At 40.8% G+C, this 15,992-nt stretch overlaps 1 protein-coding gene across 1 annotated transcript in view; it reads left to right on the plus strand.

Moving 5' to 3' along the window:
- GTF2F2 (general transcription factor IIF subunit 2) overlaps positions 1-15,992 on the plus strand; it is a 167,501-nt gene that overhangs the window by 145,488 nt on the left and 6,021 nt on the right. Inside the window, exon 7 of the mRNA XM_032150814.2 lies at positions 3,964-4,107. Within this exon, the coding sequence (XP_032006705.1) occupies positions 3,964-4,107 (144 nt within the window). The remainder of the gene's footprint in view (positions 1-3,963; positions 4,108-15,992) is intronic.

The following is a 15,992-nucleotide window of genomic DNA, read 5'->3' on the forward strand; positions in this document are numbered from 1 at the left end:
TTTTTTTTTTTGAGACAGAGTCTCACTCTGTCGCCCAGGCTGGAGTGCAGTGGCGCCATCTGGGCTCACTGCAAGCTCCGCTTCCCAGGTTCACACCATTCTCCTGCCTCAGCCTCCCAAGTAGCTGGGACTACAGGCGCCCGTCACCATGCCTGGCTAATTTTTTGTATTTTTAGTAGAGACAGGGTTTCACGGTGTTAGCCAGGATGGTCTCAATCTCCTGATCTCGTGATCTGCTCGCCTCGGCCTCCCCAAGTGCTGGGATCACAGGCATAAGCCACTGCGCCTGGCTTACAGACTATATTTTTAAGAGTTTTTGTTTGCTACAGATTGTATAGTCAGGGTACCTTGAAACTATGCTTCCAGATAGCTATCCTCAAGCTTTGGGCTCGAATAAACTATATAGTTAATCTTATTTTCTGAATCTCATTACTTAAGATTGACATATGCCTGTCAAGGACAATAACTACCATGGTTTCCAGTGCTTTGATGAAACCAAACGCCATGCATCTGAGGTTTTATGTTGTTGGAATATTCATTGTATCCCTGGGGGTCGCAGCTCTCTATAAGTTGGCTGTGCTGAACCAAGAAATAAGGCATATGCAGATTTCTTCAGAAATTAGGATTCCGTGAAAGATACTGAGATGAGGAAGGCTGGTATCTTTCAGAGTGCAAAGTGGTTTGGGAATATAAAGAATTTGCTTGGATTGAATCACATGGAAGTTTGTCACTGACTTGTGTTCGTGAACTATGAAACATGAATATCTAGGCTGAGAAAGAGTTCATCTTGATAAGTAAACAATTAAATATTTTAGACAGAAAAAAAAAAACAGTTTTTGTTCACTAGGCAAATGTAGAGGTAGGCTGCAGTGCCCCCAGGAACTAAACCAGTGATGTGCATGTTAACACAAAAAGAAAAGCATATATTTTTAGTCTGTTTTTCTAATTTTAAAGAGAAAGCACCAACATTAACTTCAATTTGAGATTGAAGCATGTAAACCAAGATTTTTTTTTTTTTTTTTTTTTGAGACAGAGTCACTCTGTTGCTGAGACTGGAGTGTAGTGGCACGATCTTGGCTCACTGCAACCTCTGTCTCCTGGCTTCAAGTGATTCTGCTGCCTCAGCCTCCCTAGTAGCTGGGAATACAGGCGTGTGCCACCATGCCCAGCTAATTTTTTTGTATTTTTAGCAGAGACTTGGCCGTGCTGGTCTTGAACTCCTGACCTCAAATGATCCACCCACTTTGTCCTCCCAAAGTTGCTGGGATTACAGGCGTGAGCCACTGCGCCTGGCCCCATGATTGTTTGAAAAATCTGGGTAGAATTCGGTAATTTTCTTACTACTCGTTAATGTTACTAATTACAACTTAATCTGACCCTTACTCTTATCCCTAGTGTTGATTTTAAAGTTCTTTTCTAATTTATTAATTTTTACCTTTGATTCAGGTCCCCTTGCATCTGACACGTGACTCTGGGTTGGGACAACTTGATAACAACACTTAAAAACTTTTCTCTCCACAGCCAACTAGAATGTGTGCCCTCTGTAAAGTAGGTCATCTTACTTTACCAGTGGGCTTATTTGAAAACATTTTTCTTGTTAAACTTCCTAGCTTCTCCAATCATTTTACACAAGAAACAGCCTACTAGAAGTGGAAACTGAGTATACCATCACTTCTCTTTGCTAGTTCCTGAATTTAACTTGAGACTGAGGCCAGGTGTGGTGGCTCACACCTGTAATCCCAGCACTTTGGGAGGCTGAGGTGAGCGGATCACGAGGTTAGGAGTTCGAGACCAGCCTGGCCAACATAGTGAAACCCTGTCTCTACTAAAAATACAAAAATTAGCCGGGCATGGTGGTGCGCACCTGTAATCCCAGCTACTCGGGAGGCTGAGGCAGGAGAATCACTTGAACCCAGGAGGTGGAGGTTGTGGTGAGCCGAGATTGCACCACTGCACTCCAGCCTGGGCAACAGAGTGAGACACCATCTCAAAAAAAAAAAAAAATTGAGACTGGCTGGATTTCAGTCTTCCCTAACAATACAATCTGTGTCATTCATTTGCATTTTTTTTAGCATGATGATCTTGTCCTAGGTAGCTCTTTGTCCATTACTGTATTTAAAACACTCAAGGCCCTCCCCTCTGTAATCATTTTAATCCATTTAAAGCCGTTTTATAAAGAAAAAGCTGTCTTACTCCCCCCATATCTTAGCGCAATGCCTAGCATATAGTCACGCTTAATCTGCTGAAGCTCAATGGAGTTTGAGTTTTACTCCCAGTTCGTACATATCAAAAAATGAAGATGATTGAGTCCTTTCCCTTAGTCTCACTCCCAACTTTATTTAATTGAAAAGTAGATACTCAAGGTTGCCAGAGTTACCTTTTACCATTAATTTGACAGTCTCTCATAGGACATATTTTTAGTTTTAATATCAATAATCAATAGAAACTAAATTTTATCCTTTTATAACAAATCTTTATTGTTAAAATAGAGTAAGCCTAACTACCTGAGGCTGAAATTTGTGGAATAATTTCTTTGTAAGTTTTTTAATGTATCCCATTGTTTTCAAAGCTAGTCCCCAGATTATAATTATTCCAGCTGACTCACAGGACATTCTTCTCTGGCAGTTTCCACCCAACCTACTGATGCTTTCTTCACTAGGTTGGCCCCTTCGACAAGTTTCTGATGGTTTATACAAGTGAAGTGTTCCTAAAAAGAAACAAATAAATGTCTCAACTAAGTAATAGAACAGAACTTGCATATTTTCAGTAAAAAGGGTGATGTTTTACAATTGAACAGTCCCAAGATGGTAACAGTAGGAGGGGACTTCTTCATTGTGTTAGTGCCACTGCTTTTTAAGCTGGCATGCATGGAGGTACACAAAACTGCAGGATAAACATAACACATGGTCCTGAAGTGTCATTTTTATTTGGATAGTAGATACTGTATTTTTTATTTCCATGTTAAAAAAATAAAGATGTATTATACAGGTGAATTCAGAGGTCACATGAAGTTTTAAATGGGAATTTCAGAGAAATGGTTTGCTTGTGTCTGAGGTGGTAAGTATATACTTACCCCTTTCTCTTGTTAAACTAACTTTATTGTATGGGAGGAGAAACAGGTTCAAGGAGGTTGCACAGGGTCAGGATGAGAAAAGGTCCATGTCCTTTCCTTTTTACCAATGCTTCCCAAACTTTTCACTCCGTAAAGAACCTGTTCTATAATCTGCCTGCCTCCAAGAACCCCATGTTTGAAAGATGTTACCTACAAAACTGCATCTGTTAGATAAACTGTTTTACTGTTGATCAAAAACAAAAGCACTACAAATTAGAGTTTTTGATCAACACAAGATAACCAGTTAACCACAGTAAGTTGATACAATTTTGGCAAAAGGCCTTTTTAGGGGGAAATGGACACATTATGCATTACATAAAGCTTTAGGGGATAATGACAGTGACTGGAATTATTACTAACTTAGAGCCTTAAAGATATGGGGACCCCCAGGAGTAACAGGTCCCAGGTTCTGAACTACTGTTCAGAGGCCTGCTGCCTCGAAACTTACAATCTAGTCGTTAATGGATGACTCAAAAGAGAGTGCCTGGGCAAGCACAGTGGCTCACGCCTGTTATCCCGACACTTTGGGAGGCTGAGGCGGGTGGATCACCTGAGGTCAGGAGTTCCAGGCCAGCCTAGCCAACATGATGAAACCCCGTCTCTACCAAAACTATAAAAAATTAGCCAGGCGTGGTGGCGGGCACCTGTAATCCCAGCTACTCGGGAGGCTGAGGCAGGAGAATCGCTTGAACCCAGGAGGTGGAGGTTGCAGTGAGCTGAGATCATGCCACTGCATGCCTGGGCAACAAGAGCAAAACTCTGTCTCAAAAAAAAAAAAAAAAGAGAATGCCTGTGTTTCAGAGTGAGCGTGTTGAATTGATGCTTTTATTTCCTTTGCTGTTTGCATATAGATTGAATATGAAAGGAAAAAGAAAGAAGACGGAAAGCGAGCTCGAGCTGATAAACAACATGTTTTAGACATGCTATTTTCAGCCTTTGAGAAACATCAATACTATAATCTTAAGGACTTGGTGGACATCACAAAACAACCTGTGGTATGTATATGTTCATACTGATCCTTTGAATATGACCTCCTTCCTTAACACGACATTACTGAAAGTGTGTCATACATGATTTAGTTCACATTTACCTATGCTAATGACTAATTTTATGACAACACTCAGAAAAGATGTCTTAATGCAGCCATTTTTTGGTAACATCAGCTTTTATTTTACATTTTAGTACTCTTAATAATTATGAAGAAAAGAAATTATCCTCATGTTCATTTATTCTTGATATTAAGCCTGAAATCTGTTGATACCATTCTGGTCTTTATTTTGTTTCCCTATCTTCCTCTGAAAAAGCTTAACTCCTTCCGTTTATTTGGAAAACATGCCTCATAGAAAAATCACATTCTTTAAAGAATTACACTGTTTTGTCATTGTGGGAGGGTTTATCCCTGTCTTGTGAATTGTTCTCTGTGGATTTTTTTTTTTTTTTTAATTAGAATCTACGTAGGTCCTTTTAAACCTGAGCTGAACTGCACTTTCAAATTATGCTTGCAGAGATTGTGATTAGGTTGGCCTGTTCCCCATTTTTAAGGACAAATTTAACAAATTCGTATTTTAGAAAGTTTATCTTTGTTTTATAAATAGTCATTTTTATCTCTTCTCTAGGCTTTTGTGCATTTACTAGTAATTTGCATTAATAATCCATTTAAAATGATGGTAACAATAAGAAATCCAAATTCTTTCTCTAGTCTTTGAGTCACATTGTTTTCCATTTAATTTTTTCCACCATATGTCACCAGAGTATCAGATTGAGTATTTACTTATAAGTTTAAGAAAATTGAATGGAAACCCTTTTATCTCATTTCCTTTACCATTTTGTCTACTCTGCCGGTATACTCAAGAATATGTTGATTCTTGCTGCTCCATTTATTGGTTTCAGAATATGTAACAATAACCAACTTTAAAAAACATCTTTTTTTTTTTTTGAGACGGAGTCTCGCTCTGTCGCCCAGGCTGGAGTGCAGTGGCGCGATCTCGGCTCACTGCAAGCTCCGCCTCCCGGGTTCACGCCATTCTCCTGCCTCAGCCTCTCGAGTAGCTGGGACTACAGGCGCCCGCCACCACGCCCGGCTAATTTTTTTGTATTTTTAGTAGAGACGGGGTTTCACCGTGGTCTTGATCTCCTGACCTCGTGATCTGCCCACCTTGGCCTCCCAAAGTGCTGGGATTACAAGCGTGAGCCACCGCGCCCAGCTAAAAAATATCTTAACATAACCAAATAATCTATTTGTGAAAGGACTTGATTTTTTTTTTTTTTTTTTTTTTTTTTTTTGAGACGGAGTCTCGCTCTGTCGCCCAGGTTGGAGTGCAGTGGCGCAGTCTCGGCTCACTGCAAGCTCCGCCTCCCAGGTTCACGCCATTCTCCTGCCTCAGCCTCTCCGAGTAGCTGAGACTACAGGCGCCCGCCACCACGCCCGGCTAATTTTTTTGTATTTTTAGTAGAGACGGGGTTTCACTGTGGTCTCGATCTCCTGACCTCGTGATCCGCCCGCCTCAGCCTCCCAAAGTGCTGGGATTACAAGCGTGAGCCACCGCGCCCGGCCTTGATTTTTTTTTTTATTTATACAAAGCTTTAGGAAATGATTTATGAAATTCTAATGTTCATTATACAGTTTCTCTTGCAGAGATTTCTTTACTATTATACATCAACCCTTCACTTTTTGTTAAGAAATTAATTTAAATTCCAAAAGATTTACTTTTTAATAAGAAGAAAGTGCTCATGGTGCAGTATTATCAATTCATCCCAATGACTTCACTCCTTTTGGCATCAAAGTCTTAGAAAGAGCATTCTAAGCTCGATTAAAATTTTTTTTTGAAATAGAATAACTCATTAGCTAAGCTGTGTTTCTTCTGGTTTTAATGAAATGTATCTTTGTATTTATATATATAAATATATCTATGAAAAGACCATTCTAGAAACTCTGAAAACAGACAAGAGATTCTCATGGAATTAAACACAAAAAGTTAGATATGGAAAATAATCACTTGTAGAGGGGCATTCAGATGATACTAGGGAAAGCAGTTTCTTTGCCTTCACATGGGATATAAGGTTTATTCATTTTACATCAAAGAACAAGGATTACTAGTGTGTCTTTTGGTTTTGGTTCTTAAGATATTTTTTATATGGTAGTACTCAGTGAATCTCTTACAACAGAGCTTCTTAATTCCTAACCAGTGGATAGACGTTGGGGATCCATTAACTTCCTGAAAATATGCAAAAATGTATGGATTTTTCTGGGGAACATATCATCCATAGTTTGTATCAGATTCTCATAGAAGCCACTGATCTCGAAACTAACTTTTTTAATAATAATTTTATTATTTAGAGACTAAATTGCCTCAGTAAGCATAAGATTCTTGAAGGCAGAGTTGTATGCTATTCCTATCCCTAAATATTCATATACCTCGTAGTGTAAAAGATGGTAAAAATTCAGCAAATATCTCATGAATTGATTTGAAAAAAGAAAATCCTCAGTCTCCAAGGACCACCATATTTTCTTCAGATGGATTTTGGCAGGCCTCTCACATCATTTATAGTGAGGTTGGGGGAAAGAGCCAGTGCCAAGAAAGTGTGGAATGCCTTCCCCAGGCTGGGGGTAGGCCAGAGGTAGTTACCTCCACCTAGAGGAGAGGGCAGGAAGTGGTCAGCATGGATTCCAGTCCACTGACTGGGAAAGAAAATTGCCAAAGTCTAGCTCTCCCCCAAGTAGGCAACTATCCCCCTTTAAAAGGATTCCAGGACATAAGTGAATCTGTACTAATGGTCATCAGTACCCGAGAGACTTGAGGAATCTATTCTAGCATGAAGATCAATGGTCCAGGAAAGGCAGTGTTCTGGTATAATAGAAAGAACCTGGATTTGGAGTATAAGATCTCAGTTCAAGTCCCAGCTCTACCATTTAGCCAAATAGTCCTGGACAAGGTACTTAAATATATTTAATACATTACTTATATATTTAATATTTAGTTCACTTAACATATGTAATATAAAATTTACCAATATTTTCAAATTATAATTTATTTTGGGAGGTGGGGGGGTTTTATTTGTTTGTTTGTTTTTGAGATGGAATCTTGCTCTTGTTGCCCAGGCAGGAGTGCAGTGGCACAATCTCTGCTCACTGCAACCTCCACCTCCTGGGTTCAAGCGATTCTCCTGCCTCAGCCTTCTGAGTAGCTGGGATTATAGGCGCCCACCACCACACCTGGCTAATTTTTGGATTTTTAGTAGAGATGATGTTTCACCATGTTGGCCAGGCTGGTCTTGAACTCCTGACCTCAGGTGATCTACATGCCTCAGCCTCCCAAGATTACACGAGATTACACGTGAGCTACCGTTCCTGGCCAAAACCTTCATTTCTATAAGCAGAATTATTGGCTAGAGAAACTTTGCTTAGGGCCCGTCTTTTTCTCGTTTGCCAGTATGTGACTTACATAAGCAACTAGAAAGAGTGAAAGTTACTCATCAAGGAAGCCAAGCTTTGGTAACTGATATAAAGTCAGGGACATAGTATCCATTTAAAGATATATTATCTTAGTCTGTTTTTTGTTACTTATAACAATACCTGAAGCTGGGCAATTTTTAAAGCAAAATAATTTGTTTCTTAAAATTTTGGAGGCTGAGAAGTCCAGGATCAAAGGGCCACGTCTTGTAAGAGGCTTTTTGCATCACATAGTGAGGAGGCTGAGCATGCTAGCTCAGGTCTCTCTTCCTCTTCCTCTTTTTATAAAGCCACCAATCCCACTCCCATGATAACCCATTAATCTATGAATGGGCAGAACCCCCATAACCTAGTCACCTCTCAAAGGCCCAATTCTTACTACTGCCACATTGGGAATTAAGTTTAACATGAGCGTTAGAAGGGACAGATATACAAACCATAGCAGGTATTTTTATATGGTTTAACTTCTGGATTTTTTCCCCCTCAAAAATAGAAGATTACAGGAGGCCTATTATTTCTTCCTGATACTCTGATTTTTAACCTTGAATGAGTTATGTCTAGCTTTTTTCATATTTTATCTGTCAAATAGAAGCATATATAGCGTTTCCTTTGAAGATATAAACCATTAAAAACTTTATCTAATTGCTCCCTTTGAAACACCAAACTGCCAATACCACTCTGAGCTTCAACACTCTGTTGTCTATCTAACAGCATTCATTTACCAGTGTTCCTCTACAGCATACTTGTATTAAAAAGTGTCATTGAAAACTAGCCCTGATTGGCCGGGCACGGTGACTCACGCCTGTAATCCCAGCACTTTGGGAGGCCGAGGTGAGCAGATCACGAGGTCAGGAGATCAAGATCATCCTGGCTAACGCGGTGAAACCCCATCTCTACTAAAAATATAAAAAATTAGCCAGGCATGGTGGCCAGCCCCTGTAGTCCCAGCTACTCGGGAAGCTGAGGCAGGAGAATGGCGTGAACCTGGGAGGCGAAGGTTGCAGTGAGCAGAGACTGTGCCACTACACTCCAGCCTGAGCAACAGAGTAAGACTCCATCTTAAAAAAAAAAAAAAGAAAACCAGCGCTGATTATAACTGGCCTCTTAATTTCCTTTTGCACCACCTACCCAATTTCAGGTCAGGATTCAGAGAATTTTATTTTATTTTTTTATTTTATTTTATTATTTTATTTTATTTTATTATTTTATTTTATTTTATTATTTTATTTTATTTTATTTTATTTTATTTATGTTTGAGACAGTCTTGCTCTGTCACCCAGGCTAGAGTGCAGTGGTACAATCTCGGATCACTGCAACTTCTGCCTCCTAGTTCAAGCGATTCTTCTGCCTCAGCCTTCTGAGTAACCGGGATTACAGGCGCCCACCACCACACCCAGCTAAATTTTTTTTTTTTTCTTTCTTGAGACAGTCTTGCTCTGTCCTCAAACTTGAGTGCAGTGGCACGATCTCAGCTCACTGCAACCTCCGCCTCCCGGGTTCAAGAAATTCTCCTGCCTCAGCTCCCCGAGTAGCTGGGACTACAGGCATGCACCACTGTGCCTAGCTAATATTTGTATTTTTAGTAGAGATGGGGTTTTGCCATGTTGGCCAGGCTGGTCTCAAACTCCTGACCTCAGGTGATCTGCTCATCAGGCAGGCTGCTAATTTCTATATTATTAAGAATCATCATCATTAATCCTAAGCCAGGTATGTAGAGAGTAGAATTTAAGCTTTATCTTAGTTCAGTTTCTACTCCAAAAGGAAAAATAGGTATTTTTAGTGTTTGAAGCTTATTCCCAAATTTACTACAACTTAATAACTGCTGTTTTTATTATAATGCTTTGCAGTGACATATATTCACTTGCTTCCTTTTTTCATCTTTTCATTTTTCCTATAACTGGAAATTTTTATTTTTAAATTTTTACATTTTTATATTTTAAATATTAATTTATTATATTTAAAAAAGACAATTTCCCAACAGAGCATATTAATGACAGCCCTCTTTAAGACTTCTCTTTTAAAAATAATTATTTGCTAACTTATGAAATAGAGCCTTAATTAAAAGTTTTAGAATATGAAATGTGATGTAAAATAAACTATTAACTATGTTGACTATAAGTGGGTGAAATTTAAAAACATTTATAAAATTTTAATACTTTCGTTTTGAATAGTGATTCTAATAGAAGGACCAATGATCTACTACCAACTTTATTATGGAACAGTAACATTTTCCCTTTTAACTTCTTATATGGTTTTGTTTTGGCTCTTTTTAAAAAAAAAACAAAAAAAAAAAAACAGGGTCTGGACAGGTGAGGTGGTTCATGTGAGTAATCCCAGCGCTTTGAGATGCCGAGGTGAGAGGATTGCTTGAGCTCAGGAGTTGAAGACCAACCTGGACAACATGGTGAAACCCCAACTCTACAAAAAATACAAAAATTAGCTGGGAGTGGTGGTGCACACCTGTAGTCCCAGCTACTCTGGAGGCTGAGGTTGGGAGAATTGCTTGAACCCGGGAGGCAGAGGTTGCAGTAAGCCAAGATTGTGTCACTCTATTCCAGTCTGGGTGACAGAGCGAGACCCTGTCTCAAATAAATAATAAAGAGACAAGGTCTCGCTCTGCCACCCAGGCTGGAGTGCTCATAGCTCCATAGCTCATAGCTTGATCATAGCTCGCTGTCACTTTGACCTTTGGGCCCAAGCGGTTCTCCCACCTCAGCCTCTTGAGTAGTTAGGGCTACAGGCATGCCCCACCACACCTGGCTAATTTTTTTTTTTTTTTTTTTTTTTTTTTTTGAGATGGAGTCTTGCTCTGTCACCCAGGCTGGAGTGCAGTGACACAATCTTGGCTCACTGCAACCTCCGCCTCCCGAGTTCAAGCAGTTCTCTGCCTCAGCCTCCCGAGTAGCTGGAATTACAGGCACCCGCCACCACACCTGGCTAATTTTCGTATTTTTTTTAGTAGAGACGGGGTTTCACCATCTTGGCCAGGCTGGTACTAAACTCCTGACCTCATGATCCCACCTCTGCCTCCCAAAGTGCTGGGATTACAGGTGTGAGCCACCGTGCCCAGCCCACACCTGGCTAAATTTTTAAAATTTTTTTTGTGGAGACAGGATCTTACTGTGTTGCTTTGCGTGGTCTTGAACTCCTGGCCTCAAGCAGTCCTCCTGCCTCAGCCTCCAGAAGTGCCGAGATTGCAAGCATGAGCCACAGCATTTGGCCCTTGTTTGTTTTTTACCTCATCCTGAATGAGGTGAAATTTGGGGTGAATTTAGTAATATAAACAAATGAGTCAGAATTTTATGTAAGGTATTAATTACATGGATAAGAGCAATATCTGGGATAGGTACCCAGTAAACAAAATTTGGTATTTATTTATATAGAATTTACATTGAAATTTTAGTTAAGCAATAGGCCACAAAAATTATATTTTCTGAAAAATGCCCTTACCAATAAAATCTCCATACCATCCTTCCAGTCCCACTTGATTTTAAAGCGTGGTAAATTTTTTTTTTTTTTTTGAGATGGAGTCTTGTTCTGTGGCCCAGGCTGGAGTGCAATGGCGCGATCTTGGCTCACTGCAACCTCCGCCTCTCAGGTTCAAGCTATTCTCCTGCCTCAGCCTACTGAGCAGCTGGGATTACAGGCGCCCACCACCATGCCCGGCTAAAATTTTTAAGCTTATTAACTGTCTGCTGCTGGTTTCTTCATTTAGTTCCTGAACACGCTAGAAAGACTTGGTTTTAGGCTTGCCATCTCTATGGAAATAATTTCCTTCAGGAAAGAAATAATTTTCTTTGTGTTGGGCTCTGCGTTTAAGAAAACATTATTCTGGCCGGGCGCGGTGGCTCACGCCTGTAATCCCAGCACTTTGGGAGGCCGAGGTGGGCGGATCACGAGGTCAGGAGATCGAGACTACGGTGAAATCCCGTCTCTACTAAAAATACAAAAAATTAGCCGGGCATGGTGGCGGGCGCCTGTAGTCCCAGCTACTCGCAGAGGCTGAAGCAGGAGAATGGCGTGAACCCGGGAGTCGGAGCTTGCAGTGAGCCAAGATCGTGCCACTGCACTCCAGCCTGGGTGACAGAGCAAGACTCCGTTTCAAAAAAAAAAGAAAACATTATTCTGTGGTGTTGGATCGGTGTTCGAAACCTCCCATTTCTCTGAGCAGGTGGATTCAGATACCAGAGGATAAACCAACTGGCAGAGGACCTTGTAGTGCCAGCACTGGCCTTCTTCAATTCTGTATTGCAGCATTACAGAGCCATTTCTTCTTTTCCAAATGTCCCAAGACAGCTAATTCAATTATAGATTAACATACAGAGCCAGCCACTGTTTATTGGATATATTACATTACCTAGATAATTGGATAATAAAAATAATCATCTTAATTTGTTGTTATAAGCTGAAGCGGCCTCCCTTTTTCCTCTCAATTTAAAACCTTTTATTTTTAGTACAAATTATACTTTTTTTTTTTTTTTTTTGAGATGGAGTCTCGCTCTGTCACCCAGGCTGGAGTGCAGTGACGCAGTCTCGGCTCACTGTAACCTCTGCCTCCCAGGTTCAGGCGATTCTCCTGCCTCAGCCTCCCGAGTAGCTGGGATTACAGGCACATGCCACCACACCTAGCTAATTTTTTTGTATTTTTAGTAGAGACGGGGTTTCACTGTATTAGCCAGGATTATCTCGATCTCCTGACCTCGTGGTCCGCCCACCTTGACCACCTAAAGTGTTGGGATTACAGGCATGAGCCACCGCACCCGACCAAATGATAGTTTCTTAAAAGTGTATAGTTCAAGCCAGATGTGTTGGCTCATACCTATAATCCCCAACACTTTGGGAAGCTAAAGCAGGCAGATCACTCGAGTCAGGGAGTTCGAGACCAGCCCTTGGCAACATGGCAAAATCCCATCTCCACAAAAAACACAAAAATTAGCCAGGCGTGGTGGCGTGTGCCTGTAGTCCCCAGCTACTTGGGAGGCAGAGGTTGCAGTGAGCCCAGATCGTGCCACTGTACACCCAGCCTGAATGATAGAGGGAGACCCTGTCTCAAAAAAAAAACAAAGTAGAGTTCAGTGGACTTTAATATATTCATAGAGTTGTGCAACCAACACCATAATCAATTTTAGAACATTTCCATCGCTCTAAAAAGAAACTTCATACCCATTACTAGTCACTCCTGTCTTTTCCCCATTTCCTTTCTCTCCCCCACAGGGAACCACTAATGTTACTTTCTGTGTCTGTAGATTTTCTCTGGACATTAATATATATGGATATGTGATTTCTTACACCTGGCTTTTTTAACTTAGACATAATATTTTTATGTTTTATCCATGTTGTGGCACATACCAGTACAGCCATACAATCCTCAGTATGAGAGATTGGCTCCAGGATCTTCTGCAAATACCAAAATCCAAGTGTGATCAAGTTCTGGATATAAAATAGTGGTTTTTTTTATTATTATACTTTAAGTTCTAGGGTGCATGTGCACAATGTGCAGGTTTGTTACATATGTGTACATGTGCCACGTTGGTGTGCTGCACCCATTAACTCATCATTTACATTAGGTGTATCTCCTAATGCTATCCCTCCCCCCTCCCCTCCCCCCACCCCACGACAGGCCCCAGTGTGTGATGTTCCCCTTCCTGTGTCCAAGGGTTCTCATTGTTCAGTTCCCACCTATGAGTGAGAACATGCGGTGTTTGGTTTTCTGTCCTGAGATAGTTTGCTCAGAATGATGGTTTCCAGCTTCATCCATGTCCCTACAAAGGACATGAACTCATCCTTTTTATGGCTGCAGAGTATTCCATGGTGTATATGTGCCACATTTTCTTAATCCAGTCTATCATTGATGGACATTTGGGTTGGTTCCAAGTCTTTGCTATTGTGAATAGTGCTGCAGTAAACATACGTGTGCATGTGTCTTTATAACAGCATGATTTATAATCCTTTGGGTATATACCCAGTAATGGGATCACTGGGTCAAATGGTATTTCTAGTTCTAGATCCTTGAGGAATCGCCACACTGTCTTCCACAATGGTTGAACTAGTTTACAGTCCCACCAACAGTGTAAAAGTGTTCCTATTTCTCCACATCCTCTCCAGCATCTTTTTTATACATAACCTACATACATCCTCCAGTATACTTTAGATCTTTAGATTACTTATAATATATAATATAATGTATATGCTATGTAAATAATTGTTATACTATATTGCTTAGGGAATAGTGACCCAAAAAAGTTTGTGTATGTTCAGTACAAATGCATTAAGAAAAGAATCAGAAGATTTTTGATCTGCCATTAGTTGAATCCATGGACATGTAACGCAAGAATATGGAAGGCTGACTGTACTTCATTTCTTTCTATTTGCAAATATATATCATAGTGTGTGTATACCATATTTTGTTTATACATTGGTACATTTGGGTTGGACATTTGCATTGTTTCTACTTTGGGGCTATTATGAATAAGGCTGCTATGAACATTTGCCTACAGATTTTCATATGAATATATGTTTTCATATCTCTTGGGAGTGGAATTGCTCAGTCACATAGTAACTTTGTTTAGCCTTCTGAGGAACTGCTAGACTTTTTTTTTTTTTTTTTTTTGAGATGGAGTCTCGCTCTTACCGCCCATCCTGGGGTGCAATGGCATGATCTTGGCTCACTGCAACCTCTGCCTCCCGAGTTCAAGTGATTCTCCTGCCTCAGCTTCCCAAGTAGCTGGGATTACAGGTGCCTGACACCAAGCCTGGCCAATTTTTTGTATTTTTTTTAATAGAGAAGGGATTTCGCCATGTTGGCCAGGCTGGTCTCGAGCTCCTGACCTCAGGCGATCCACCCGCCTCGGCCTCCCAAAGTGCTGGGATTACAGGCATGAGCCACCGCGCATGGCCTAATACAGTTTAGAAGCATGTCTTTTTTTTTTTTTTTTTTTTTGTGAGACGGAGTCTCGCTCTGTCGCCCAGGCTGGAGTGCAGTGGCGCAATCTCGGTTCACTGCAAGCTCCGCCTCCCAGGTTCACGCCATTCTCCTGCCTCAGCCTCTCCGAGTAGCTGGGACTACAGGCGCCCGCCACCACGCCTGGCTAATTTTTTTGTATTTTTAGTAGAGACAGGGTTTCACCGTGGTCTCGATCTGCTGACCTCGTGATCCGCCCGCCTCGGCCTCCCAAAGTGCTGGGATTACAAGCGTGAGCCACTGCGCCCGGCAGAAGCATGTCTTTAAACAAAGTTAAAAGGTTTAGCCTAAAGAAAGTAAATTTTGTTTACCTGAAATATTCAAACATGTGAAGCATTTGTCAGTGCCGGACAGAGGAGATGTTACTAAAGTGAGATAATTTACCAGCACACAAATATTAACACAGTAATTGCTTTTTCAAGATTTGGATTAAGCAGTAAAGTAGGGCTGGGGGAAGGTGGAGTAGGGTTTGCACCTTGACCATTTCATCACCCATTTGTGTGCTGCTTAGAGTTTTTACAGGGAGGAATGGAGACCCTGAGTGGAAGATAGGAGGCGGGATCTAGTGGGGAAGAGGAAGTGAAACCAGGAGAAAAGAAGAAAAATGCAGAAATGGTTTGTGTTTCAGAGAAGTCTCCTAGCATCACCTTGCCTCTAAATGAGTGAAAATGTCTGTTGCATTTTCTATATTAGGCCATTCTTGCATTGCTATAACAAAATACCCGAGACTGGGTAATTTATAAAGAAAAGAAATTTAATTGGCTCATGGTTCTGCAGGCTGTACAGGAAGTATGATGCTGGCATCTGCTCAGCTTCTGTGGAGGCCACAGGAAACTCACAGTCATGGTGGAAGCATGTCACATGGCAAAAGCAGGAGTGAGAGAGTGAGGCAAGACATGCTACACACTTTTAAACGACTAGATGGCAGGAGAACTCACTCACTATCGCGAGGACAGTACCTAGAGGGATGGTGCTAATTCATGAGAGTTCCGTTCCCATGATCCAATCACCTCTCACCAGGCCTCACCTCCAACACTGGGGATTACATTTCAATATGATATTTTGGTGAGGACACACATCCAAACTATATCACATTTGATCACAGTTTCTTCCTAATGTGGTTTATATTTTAACAGAAGAATTTTTTGCCTTGAAGTCACTAACATCTTTTCATTCTTTTGATATCTCTTAAAGGAGTTGCAGTCGTTCACACAAAAATCATGTAAAGACGAAATAATGCTTTGAAATTATCACAGAGTCGATAATGCCCTTCTTGTGGTTGGGTCACTTTATAAAAAGCATATAGTGCATTTCCCCTTGTCGGCTGTATTAATCAGTGCCATCATCAGTGTAAGTTTGCATATTGCATGTTCAGTCTCACCATTTTGGGAAGATTTTGTGACTAGAAGACTAACAGGGTCATATTGTTAACTTACGTAAAGCATTAGTAGTTGGTGATCATCTCCCTG

Source organism: Hylobates moloch, unplaced genomic scaffold (assembly GCF_009828535.3).
Source record: "Hylobates moloch isolate HMO894 unplaced genomic scaffold, HMol_V3 SCAFFOLD_4, whole genome shotgun sequence".
Lineage (NCBI taxonomy): Eukaryota > Metazoa > Chordata > Mammalia > Primates > Hylobatidae > Hylobates > Hylobates moloch.